The 12,138-nt window shown below is 46.8% G+C and overlaps 2 protein-coding genes across 2 annotated transcripts; both read left to right on the forward strand.

Moving 5' to 3' along the window:
* Positions 1–7,011: 7,011 nt before the first annotated feature.
* Positions 7,012–8,109, forward strand: LOC129215127 (lysophosphatidic acid receptor 1-like). The gene has a single exon (XM_054847765.1). The coding sequence runs from the start codon at positions 7,012–7,014 to the stop codon at positions 7,978–7,980; it is 969 nt and encodes a 322-aa protein (XP_054703740.1). The 3' UTR covers positions 7,981–8,109.
* Positions 8,110–10,697: 2,588 nt separating this feature from the next.
* ZNHIT3 (zinc finger HIT-type containing 3) lies at positions 10,698–12,121 on the forward strand. Its single transcript, XM_054848052.1, has 5 exons — positions 10,698–10,822; positions 10,981–11,012; positions 11,087–11,173; positions 11,247–11,327; positions 11,599–12,121. Exons 1-5 carry the CDS (start codon positions 10,743–10,745, stop codon positions 11,787–11,789), a joined length of 471 nt encoding a protein of 156 aa, XP_054704027.1. The 5' UTR covers positions 10,698–10,742; the 3' UTR covers positions 11,790–12,121.
* Positions 12,122–12,138: the final 17 nt, after the last annotated feature.

The raw sequence follows: 12,138 nt of genomic DNA on the forward strand, positions 1-12,138 counted from the left end.
GGCCATTCCACTGTCAGTAGTAGGGTCGCACAGGATCAGGACCTCTAACGACAATGGGAAATCTGACAGCTGACTTATGAGCAGGTCTTTTATTCATAAAAAGGATGGCTATAAATAACACTCCAACAATGAAGATTTGCTGGGTAGTGTTTTTCCATCCTGGATTAGGTAGATTAAAGCATGAACAGACGATGATTTGCCTAGCACATGGGGCTAAGATAAATAGTTACTGCAGTGACGAGAACAATAAGGGAATTTGTTGCATTTTTTCACTTCCTAGTCTGGCCATCTCGGTGGAGTTATCTAAGCAAGGTGCATGCTGAGCACGTGGAGAGAAACGGGGGCGTGAATGGGGGGGTGTCAGGTGGTGTCAGCCTTCAAGGGCATTCTACTCTTGGGCTTTTTTTCTTTTCTGGGGGCAATCTTCAGCGGGGGAGCTAAGCCAAAGCTCTTTGATTAATGTTACTTTTTTTTTTTTGCTCTGTTTGTGTCTAGTACTCTGAAATCTAAGAGCCTGCTAGAAACCCTCTGTTTAGGACTGAACAATGTGAGGGTTAGAAATTTTCATCTTGAAATTTGGGATTCTTGGTTTTGTTTGTTGTGGGTGGTTTTTTTCCCCCTTTTCTCAACCTTCCAGCCTGTCATTATTGAAGCAGTAATAAATTGCACTGCAGCGATGTTAACTAAGTCTTTATTTGTGCTAGAAAATGAAGGCAGACTCAGGGAAAGACATTCCCTCTCCTTATAAAGCCTGTAATCTAAACACGCAGGGCAGACATCAGGTGATCTCGATTTTTTTGTCTGAAGAAACTTACCTGGTCAGGTGCTTGGTTATCAGTTCTCAGTGGCATCCTTTTTTTAAAGGAATTGCACTGCAGCTGAGTTTTACATGAAGGCCTTTGGACATTGAACCTAAATACACCTGAGGATCTCGGTCTGAGAAGCCGAGACGGACTTACGCAGGGAGTCAATTGCAGATTGCTGAACTCGAAGCAAGTTTTTCCTGATGTAATGATTGCAGTTGTGTCCTTAGCTACAGGGTAGGTGAGAACGGGAGGGAATATCAAAACCAGTGAAACCTGCACTTATTTTGTGGCCTTGAGAGCCACGGCAGCGAAGCTCTGGGAGATGTTCCCCCCAGCCTGGTTTCTGAAACGCGTGAGATCTGACATTAGCCCGCAGCTACCTAAAGGGCTTCACGGGAAGTTCGGAGGGGCTGACGTGACAGCTACTGAAGCTCGCGTGGGTCTGAGCCAAATGATCCTACCATGTGCTGAAGGGAGGAAGTCCAGAGCTGTTCCTAACCTTCCAGCTGCAGGGCTGCAGTCCCCCGTGTCCCAGGAGCGCGGGCAGGAGGGGATGAGGGCAGGCTGGGTCTGACTCCCCGGTACAAATGGGTAAGAGTCCCGGTCAAAGTCAAGGCGGTGGCACGGCTCTTTGCGCTGGCAGGCTGAGTCGTTGCTCTTCGAGGGAAGATCTAAGGCTCGTGAGGGTGAGACTGACTGGAGTCCAAATCCTGTTTATGGATGAGCTGGCCTGGGAGGAACTGGCCAGGCAGTGGGAGAGGGAAGCACTTCCCAGAGACTTAAAACACGGATGAATGTCACGATTAGTGGCTGGGTGACCTTACCCTTCAGAGTGACAGAACACACTAAGTGCCCGTCAGTTAGTTGTGTGTTGTAATTTTATTCATCAAGAACAGGAAATCTGGAATTTTGTGCGTGGTAGCTGTTGGTGAACCAGAAACTATGATTCTCCCTGAGTCTGCTTTACTGGGAACTTTGTTCTAATGCAAGGTCGTTTCCACGGAATAGTTGGAAGCCTTTTGCGATGGCTCCTTATTTAGCCTCCTGCTCAGCTCTGGTGCATTAACTGTGCTACCCGTTTCAGGCTGCACCTGAGGCTTAGACCCTGTATTATGTGATGTCATCCTTAGTAAAGCTGAACTTCTCCCCTTTTCCCAGTATTTGTGTAAATCACTCTTCTTTATGTGGGTGAATATTCTTCATTTGGTGAGCGATGAAACACTAGCAGTGTGCAACTCAGCATTTCCTGGAACGATGAAGGTGTACGTGAAGGCCGTGTGTCTCCAGGCTGTATATTTACCTCCGCGCGTTTACAGCCTGTCTAGTTGCTTTGCCTGGTTCTGAAGCACCCACATTTCTGACCACTGCTTGCTTGTAACGAGAGTCCTCACTGTGCCTCTGTAGCTCTTTAGTTCAGAAGGAAGACGCTTTTTATGTGGACCGTTTCATTTCTAAAGGGATAAGATGCATTTTGGCTTCTTCACATATAAATTAGCGGTGGCAGGCTTCATTTACCATACAACCTTGGTGTCAGGTATTTATCAATGTTCATCTCCCTTTAGACAGCATAATACAAGTTCCTCAAATGTGAAAATAACAGGTCTGGCATGTCAGAGAAATTTTCAGGCTCTGTATAGGTGGGGAGAGGACCTGGTTTGGGGGGCTGTTCTTGCAGCAAGCCATCCTTGCCATTATTCTGTGGCTCGTAGCTAACATAATGCTCCACAGCACCCAGAGTCATTCAAGCCTGATGCTTGTCTTTGCTTTATGTTCCTGGTGAGGGCCAGGAAAGCATAGCTGGGACATCAGATAACTCAAAACCTGTAAGGCAAAAATTCCTCAAAGAGAGTGGGTGGAGGAGGAGCGGAGAGCTCTCTGTTTTGAAAACATCTCAGAAAAATCTTGGAAGGAGATCATACATCCTATTTGTGTCTTCCTCTCCAAAGAGGAAGGCTTTAATCTGCATAAATTAAAACATAAATTGGATAAATAGGCTCCCTATTTGTATTACTCCCTTTCCTGAATGTTCCTTATTTGCAGGCCTCATGATGCCCATTGAAAGACTGAGCAGATGGATAGTCTTGTCTCAAGGCTTTGCTGAAGGTCTTGGCAACCAGGAATTAATCAGCCGCAATACTTAGCCGAGCTGCATGTCACTGCCATTTTTTGTGTGTTGTCCGCAGCTTGGTAAAGTGCATCGTTGGAGCTCAGGGGTGACCGAGGAGCAAGTTGAGCTGTTGCACTTCGCAGCAAACAAGGTCTGGTGTTTCAAGAACGGGAGTAGGAATTGGGTGTGAGTTCTGGGAGAATGTGCCAGGGAAGAAACCAGAACGGTAAAATTCCTTACCCTGTCAGCGCTTTGTTTCCTCATGTGTACAGTGTGTGTACACGACTTGGAAAGCAACCCCAAATCATCCGTAGCTTAATTGTGCTACGGAGCTCTTCTCTTCATCTCACGGATGCAGGTTTTTCTCCTGTAGTTTCAGGCACAACTCAAGTTTCTTGGTGCATTATCAGCATAAAGGACAGAGAGAACTGCTGTTCCACCGCGCCGAGGTGAAAGTGTACGTTGTCCAAGGGTTACTGCACAGAACTAAGGATCTCAGCTCGTGGACTTCATTTCCTGTTTTGAAACCAACTTTAGCATGTCACGGCTGGGGTCTGTTATTCTGGGAGCTGCTGAGTGCTTGCGATTCCCGATGAAGTGAGAGCTGCAAGGTATGCCCGTTTTGGAAACGGCAACCTCAGTTGTGTGAAGTTAGATTTTCCACAACAGCCACTTGAAATGGATGGTCATTAAAAATTCAGCCCCAAGCTTCTTGTGTCTCTTTCTCAGTCTCTTCAACATTGTCAGTGGTTATTGTCTTCTCCGCAGGCATAATCGTCAGATAATTATTATTGAACTTTGAGATTCTATACAAAATAATGTCATTTCTTACTCATGACAAATATCAAAACAAAAGCAATTTGGACATTCAGATACAGAAATATTAAAAAATTAGAGAACTAAAAAGTGTTGTAGAAGGTGAAATCTAGATAAATATCAATCAAAGGCTTTTCGACAGCAAGGTACGGCCAGTGTTTAAAGTGCTAGCTGAGATATGGGAGATTAGATTCAGCTCCCTCTGTACCGGACTTCTGGGTGATCTTGAGCAAATAATGTGATTGTTCTTTTCCCACTTACAGAATGTAGATAAAGCTCTTTCCCCACAGGTGTGTTGTGAGCGTAAGTACAAGAAAGATTGCAAAGTTCCCAGAATATGGGAGTATGAGAATATCCTTGAATTGATTGTTATACATACGGATTTGGCTACGGAGTAGCCCTCTGTCTCACACAGTGTTTTCATTTCAAACTACTTTTCATCTGGTTTTGAGAGCTCAAACTTTATTACAGAGGGTCGGAATATATAAATCAGATTTTTTTTGTATACTAGAGCACACTAAAAAAGCAATTTCCACAATAATATTGTTTCCTTTAATCTAGCAACATTATGCTAATTTTAATGCAATCATATTAGGGAAATGAGATTACAAAGCTTTTGTGAAGAGCTATTTATGCTACTTGATATTATTTTTAATTACATTCTGATCTCATGTCATTTAGTGTTTCATGCTTGAACACCAAATTTTCAAATCAGAGAAATTTCAAGTAGCGTTTTCAGGAATATCTAGGGCACTTTGGGGCCCAGGTTCACGGATACACTCTTCTTAGTAACTAGGGTATTTTTGAAGGTGTTTTACTTTGTGGATAGCCTGCCGTTCATCACAGCCCTCGGCTCGCAGAGCCAAGGAAAACACAATCAGACGAGATCAGGAGTGCAAGTCTGGTGTCCTCTGCCATTCCCGACCGACGTTCGGCTGGGCTGTGCGTTCCCTGCTCACATACTCGCTGTTATTAAAAGGACTCGCTGACTCGCGGTGCTGGCACGGACAAGGCGACAGAAATAGGAGAGTCCTTGTTCAGCAGCAACCTCACACCGAAAGTGTGGTTGACAAGTCACATGAGGTTCATTTCAGGATGCATGAAGACTGGTTTATCTGTGACACTTCTGGGAAGAATATTTTATAGGATATGAATACATCAGCAGACTTGATTAATCAATTTTCATCCCTTGTTCCTATATAATCATTCCTTGCACTTCCCTGTGACCATCTGAAATACCTTTCACTTGTTTGCATGAAGTATTTCTAGTATCTAAGTGTGTACTACTGATTACCCACTAACCTGGATATACTTTCATACACTTCAGTAGAAAAACGAAGTGATAGAATTTTCCTTTTTAAGCCAAATATTTTAGCACAGATTTCCTATGTTATGTATGGCAGAGCTATCACATAGTTCACAGATTTCTAGTTTTAGAGCTGGAATTGCTGCTATAATGATCGGATGTCAGCACTGAATGTGGAAAGCCCGTAACTTAGCTGAGCTGCTGTTGCAATATCATGGTATAAAATTGTTACTAATGCAAATTAATCCTTTGTTAGGATAACAGTAAAAAGAAAAATGAACTCAGACTAACTTGGTAAGTAACGTGGCTTTACCTGGATGCTTTTGCTAAAGGAAAGCTTGCAAAAAACCTGTCTGCTCAGTTGCGGATAGATGCCAGGGAGCAGCCGGAGCACGCCGGAGATTTCTCCAGCATTTTGAATAACACGTAGGGTGACACAGAGGCGACCCGCACTCAGCATTAGCCAATAAAGGCGGCCGCTTCTGTGTAGAAAAAAAAAAAATATCCACGGTGCTGTTCATGGTGATACGCTGGTGTACAGCTCACCCCAACCACCCCGCTGTTCCAACCCCCATTGGCTACACCGCATTGTTTGTTCGGGCAGTGCCCTCTGCCGTCACAGCGGGGGATGTATGTCCGAAGAGCACCTTCCCCTCCAGTCTCGAGGGTTTTAAACCTACTTCTCAAGAACATTTCCCTTTAAAAAGAACACAGAAAGGAAAGATATAACGATATTATGTTGGTTTATTAAAGGTACAAGTTCCACGTTAACTTTAAACAAGCAAACCCAAAATATCCCGTAGCAAAGGTGTGAGTATAGATGTCTGTTGTTTGCTGGCTACGTTCTCGTCCAAAAATTACAGTGGAAAAAATGGCATTTTTCAGAACTGCTTAGGCATCTTAAGTCTCCAATACAATTAATCTACTAAAGGGTTAAGCCATTCTCCTTCATTTCCTTGTTTGAAAATTAATTCAACAACTCTTTAACTACATCTCTTTTTTTATTTTTTTTTTTTTTTTTTAGCTTGTAAAGCATCAGCACCTCTGATTTACACAAAGGGAAGAAAGGCCATACAATTTCAAGTGTATTCTGATGAATTCTGAGTACTCCAGTACTCAGTACTGAGATATTTCTCTGGGCCCAAGCACAAGAGCATCTGTGGAGACAAGGACTCTCACCTTTTTGGGTCCCCTTTGAAGTGCTGCAGGTCATCGTATGGTTTTGCTTACAAGTTTGGTGTTTGTGCTGTAGTTATGACCTAACTGTGCTTAGAAAAGCAGCCACTGTTGGCCGCATCAGTTTGTAGCCGTAAGCAAGAGACAGGCAACAACAAGGTTCTGTTGTCTCTTTCTCAACCTTGTGCACTTTAGAAGTTTTGTGATGTCACGAGAGTTGATCTGAAATTAGGACTTACATCCTCACTGAACTGGGGTCCAGGTTAGTGACACAACAGTGATGTTCCTCTTTGAGTTCCATCAGTCACATACTCCTCCCCTCCAAAACAAAAAAATTGCTGCTCTCCATTTTCTGATTCTCTAATCTTTTATCTATCTAATCTAACCTATTTGTGAATTAAAGCTGAATTCACAGTCATTCCATTTTAGAGTATCCTCAAAGACTTTAAAAATACTGATGTGATCATTCATCTTCACAAAAAGTGGCCAGAGTTTGCTCTTGATAAAGGTTGCTTTAAGCAGATCATCTGTACAGTAGAAAATATGTTTTCCACATGTGGCTCTCCTAGCAACTTAAAGGTAATTGGCTATGCTCTGAGTTGGTAACCCAAATATTTAAAAACACAAGTGGTTAAAGTTTAATCCGCTGTCATGATGATGATGTGGCAATAGAAGCTGTGCATCAGGATTCATTCTTTGCCTGGAGAAGAAGGTGGCAGTAACGCTCGTGTGCTATGGTCTCCTGTGGAATACGGGATGTGTAAAGCAGACGTTAACGGTTGAAAGGAGGATTTTCCACCATGACTGGATACTCAAACTGCTCCACTAACCACACTAACATTTGGAGTCATTATTTAGTACTTGCACTGGGCATCCCTCAACTGACCATTAACATAGCATCTGTGATCTTCAACTGCACTGTCATCTTCACCAGAATGGCAACAAAGGATCTGCACAAGCCTATCTCTATACTCTTCTGCAATTTGGCCTTTTCTGATCTCTTCACCAGCTTTTCTGGCTTTTGGATTTCGATGCTGTTCATCACCAATCCTGACATTACAATCTTTGGCTCCAAGGATATGCTTGCACCTTATGCCTTATATACTGTGTCTATTTTATCCACCATCTATAACTTGGTAAGCATTGGAATTGAACGCTATCTGGCTGTGGCTAAAAGCATGAGGACAAGATTCAGGGTTGCTAGAAACCATTCTATTGCTGTAGTTTTAATTAACTGGGTCCTTGCTTTCTTTTTGGGCTGCTTGCCATTGATGGGGTGGAACTGCTTGCATATGGGAAAAAATCTCTCTGTCCTCTACAGCCCGTTTTGCGTTAACTACCTCATCTTCATCGCCATTCCCAATGTTGTGGTGGCTTTTATTATACCTCTGTTCACCTACCTTAGAATCATTATCATCCTGAGGAAAAGAAAGCTGAGAATGAAGGCATGTGGACAAGCTACTGGCACCTACAAATCAGCTGAAATCCAGGTTGCCAGAACCAGCATTTTTATTTGGCTCCTGGCGTTGATCTCCTACGCTCCTTTTTTCGCAGGAGTCATATTTGACGCGACTAACCATCAGTGCCCCATCGATCTCTACCCAGGCATCTACATCTTTCGAAACTGCACGGCTATGCTGATAACCATGAACTGTTTGGGAAATCCCATAATATATACCCTGAAAGCCAAAACGCTGGGGGCTAAACTCAAGGCTCTGAAATGCCTCTCCGCCAGCCCGGTGCGAGCCTGCACCATCGAGAACATCTAGCCGGGACTGCCCCGGTCGATGGAGTCAGGGATCGGAATTCAGGCCGGGCTCCCGCCCGCTCCCCGCGCCCGGGGCGGTTCAGCACCCAGCGAGTGGACAGCTCCGGGGCGCGGAAACGGGCGCGGAGAGCGGGGGGGGGCGGGCGGGCGCGGAAGGGAAGGGAGGGTAGGGTGGGGTAGGGTAGGGTAGGGTAGGGTAGGGTAGGGTAGGGAAGGGTAGGGTAGGGAAGGGAAGGGTAGGGAAGGGTAGGGAAGGGTAGGGTAGGGTAGGGTAGGGAAGGGAAGGGAAGGGAAGGGAAGGGAAGGGAAGGGTAGGGTAGGGTAGGGAAGGGAAGGGAAGGGTAGGGTAGGGTAGGGAAGGGAAGGGTAGGGAAGGGTAGGGTAGGGTAGGGTAGGGAAGGGAAGGGTAGGGAAGGGAAGGGTAGGGAAGGGTAGGGTAGGGTAGGGTAGGGAAGGGAAGGGTAGGGTAGGGAAGGGTAGGGTAGGGTAGGGAAGGGAAGGGTAGGGTAGGGTAGGGAAGGGTAGGGTAGGGAAGGGTAGGGTAGGGTAGGGAAGGGAAGGGAAGGGTAGGGAAGGGTAGGGTAGGGTAGGGAAGGGAAGGGTAGGGTAGGGTAGGGAAGGGAAGGGTAGGGAAGGGAAGGGTAGGGAAGGGTAGGGTAGGGAAGGGAAGGGAAGGGAAGGGTAGGGAAGGGAAGGGTAGGGAAGGGAAGGGAAGGGAAGGGAAGGGAAGGGAAGGGAAGGGAAGGGAAGGGAAGGGTAGGGTAGGGAAGGGAAGGGAAGGGTAGGGTAGGGTAGGGAAGGGAAGGGTAGGGAAGGGTAGGGTAGGGTAGGGTAGGGAAGGGAAGGGTAGGGAAGGGTAGGGAAGGGTAGGGTAGGGAAGGGAAGGGTAGGGAAGGGTAGGGTAGGGTAGGGTAGGGAAGGGAAGGGTAGGGAAGGGTAGGGTAGGGTAGGGAAGGGAAGGGTAGGGAAGGGGGGGCTGGAGCTTTGTGGCTTCTCTCAGAAGCTTTTGTTGGCCTCGGTGGTTGGCAGCTTCCCTTCCCAGAGCGGGCCGGTGCGCGGGCTGCTTCCTCCGGGCTCTGCGTGGAAACGGAGAGCTCGGAGATGAAAAGAACTCCATTAGCAATGTTTACTCTGCATTTGGAAAGAGGCTTCTGGCATGCTTGCTTTGCTGCTGGGATTCGCATCCTTTCTGTATTATTTGGATGGTTTTGAAGAGAGTTAAACAGGTAGAAAAATTTCAGTAGAGTGGGGGAAATGTGATTTTGCTTTCTCGTTTACAGTCGGTCAAATTGTATCTTTCAATATTTGATGAATCTCTTTATTAATGGGGGCACTCGGCACTGATTTACTGTTGTAATTTTAACTGCAACACGTAGCTGGCTAACATGGTTTTTGTGAGACATTTGTGACTACACTTTCCATATTTCTGCTTATAAATAGAGGCACACCTGAGTCCCTGGCTTTTGAAATCTGAATTGCTTTAGGAGAAAACCTCACTTGAATTCTTCAGTATCAGAATTGCAGTGAAGTTTCCTGTACAAAACAAAATAAAAATATCAAGACTAAGTATTCTGTAAAATGAAAAGGTCTTACCCCCTTCCTCTCCAAAAAGGAAATTTGCTACCGAATAGTTAATCTGTCAGATCCCAGTAGAAATTAATCCTTATTCTTAGTAACAACGGGATGTTGTCCAGAAGAATCTCAGTGCTTAAGTTTCTTCTCTTGCACAGTTACCAATCTAGAAGCCATGATGGAATAGATCCCGGTGACATCAGCTCATCTTTCAGGTTTTAAAGTATGCTCAAACATTGCACAATGATATTACATCAATGCGCTAATCCATACTGTGATAATGTTCTCACATTCATGAAACACACACAAGTGGAGTCCAACCAAAATCAGCCCTTCCAGCACAGGCTGGAGATTTCAGGGTTTATTTCCCGTTTGTTTGCTCTGTTGTCGTTGTTTCAGCATTTCAAAAGGTGAGAGTGAACTAAGAACAAACCCCCATTAATCTGTTCCTGAGGGGGTATGAGAAAAGAGCACGTGTTGTGTAAGAAATGGGTTCACTGATGTAACAAATGAGCGAGTGCCACTATATTAACGAATCCGATGCGTAGTGCTTTCTGGGTATTGCCATAAGACCCTTTTCTGTGCTACTTTACACTGAAGAACTCTGGGAGAATTTCTTTTGTCTGAATTAAAATTCAGGCATTTAAGGAAATGGATGGCACTAAATGATACATAATTAAAATGAATTATTTAAATGGATAATGCAACTCGGGCAAGATAAATCTGGCTCCGTTTCTTCTGCCGTGTCCTGTGAGCTCACCACCACCAGCCTCAGCAAAATCCCAACGTCTGTCCCCTACTCAATTGTTTCAGCCTAAACTTCACAACAGGAGATTCGACCAAAACGTACCGAAGGGCAGGTGGTAAGGATCAGCCCGGGGGTGGTTTTATTACATCATCCTCATGCGATGATGTCTATCCATCTCCATAGCGACATGGCAAGGTGACAGGGAACAGCCAGAGTATTTAATGCGGCACTGCCTGTCGTCATTTCACAAGCAAAGTGGCAGCTGGGGCCCAGCCAGAACCGCCTCAAGCGGATCTGTGTGTACGTATATCCAATACAATAACACGTACACGTTATATATACGAAATAACCCCGGGCCCCGCCCGCGCTCGGCGATGGACTAGCGAGCCTGGGTGGAGGCGCTCGGCGCTCGGCTGGCCGGAAGTGGCGCAGAGGCGGGCGCCATGCGGGCATCGAGGCCGTGCGGGGTCTGCGGGGCGGCCGGGGCGGCCAAGTACCGCTGTCCGCGCTGCGCCGCCGCATAGTGAGGGGCGGGACGGGACGGGGGTGGTGGTGGTGGCGGGCACGGAGCGGGGGGGGACCCGGGGCCGGCAGCGGCGGGGGCTGGGGGGCGGCGCGGCCTTCCCTGCCCGGTGAGGCGAGCGGCCGCCTCCCGCCCTCACGGCACCTCTTGCCCCGCAGCTGCTCCGTGCCGTGCTGCAGGACTCACAAAGGTGAGTGACCGACCGGCGGGACGGGGAGGGGGCCGGCCGGGCCGCACCGCCGCTAACGCCGCCTCCTCCCGCAGAGCGATGCACGCCGGAGCCGAAGCAGGAGCGGGCTGCGGCCGGACAGGCCTTCCCCGGCGGGCCCACCCGCGCCGGGCAGCGCGCAGGTAGGTGGGACGGGCGGGTGGGGCGGGCAGGGGCGCCCCGGCCCCTCTGCAGCGCTGCTGTCCTCGCCCGCAGACAGCCCCTGGTCGGTGGAGGACATCCTGACGGAAGAGGGCGAGCAGGACCGCGTCCCGCTGCAGAAACTCAAGCTTTTAGGTAATGTTGAGCAGTCAGAAGGCAGCCGGGGGGCGGGGGTGGTGGCAGGCCTTCGGCAAAGTGGAGGCGTTTGTGGTTCCTGTGAATTCTTCGTGGAGCACTGCAGCTTATCCTGGCCATGCGCTTCATTGCAAGGCCTTAAAGACTGAAATGTCGGGTTTCTGGCCTTTCGCCACGTTTCTTTGAAAGTTTATTTGCAAAATAAGGGTGGTCTCAACCGCATTTGTAACTGTTTGAGGCTAGTAGTTTATAGTTTGTTTTTTTTTTTAAGGGGAATCAGAAGAACTGAGAGGCTTGCTCCTGAATCCGCATCTCAGGCAGCTACTGCTGACAGTCGATCAAGCAGAAGACAAAAGCTCCCTCATGAAAAAGTACATGCAGGAGCCGTTATTTGTTGAGTTTGCAGACTGTTGTTTGAGAATTGTTGAGCCTCCAGAGAAGGAGAACATTCTTCCTGAGTGAACTACTTTGGGAACGTTTTTATTTCCTTGAGGCTTTTTTCCCTCTGACAGAAGAGATTTGGCAGCACCCCGTGCTACTCTGGTGCACCGTTCTGCGTATTTCCTCAAGGTTTGGTCACACTTAGCTCATGGATGTCAGTGCTCTAATTTTCAATTTTGAGTTGATAAACAGTGACATAGTCAGTGTGGGACAGATTTCTAGATACTAGGAATTAAACTTGATGTTCTGTGGACTTGCTTCCTGTTGGTACAGAAATACCATCAACCATGGGAGTTGTTGCTTCCCAGTAACAATTAGTATTAAATATATTTGCGTTTATTTTAATCCACAAAGTAATTTGAAGTGTTTT

This window comes from Grus americana, chromosome 19 (assembly GCF_028858705.1).
Source record: "Grus americana isolate bGruAme1 chromosome 19, bGruAme1.mat, whole genome shotgun sequence".
In the NCBI taxonomy this organism is placed as follows: Eukaryota; Metazoa; Chordata; class Aves; order Gruiformes; family Gruidae; genus Grus; species Grus americana.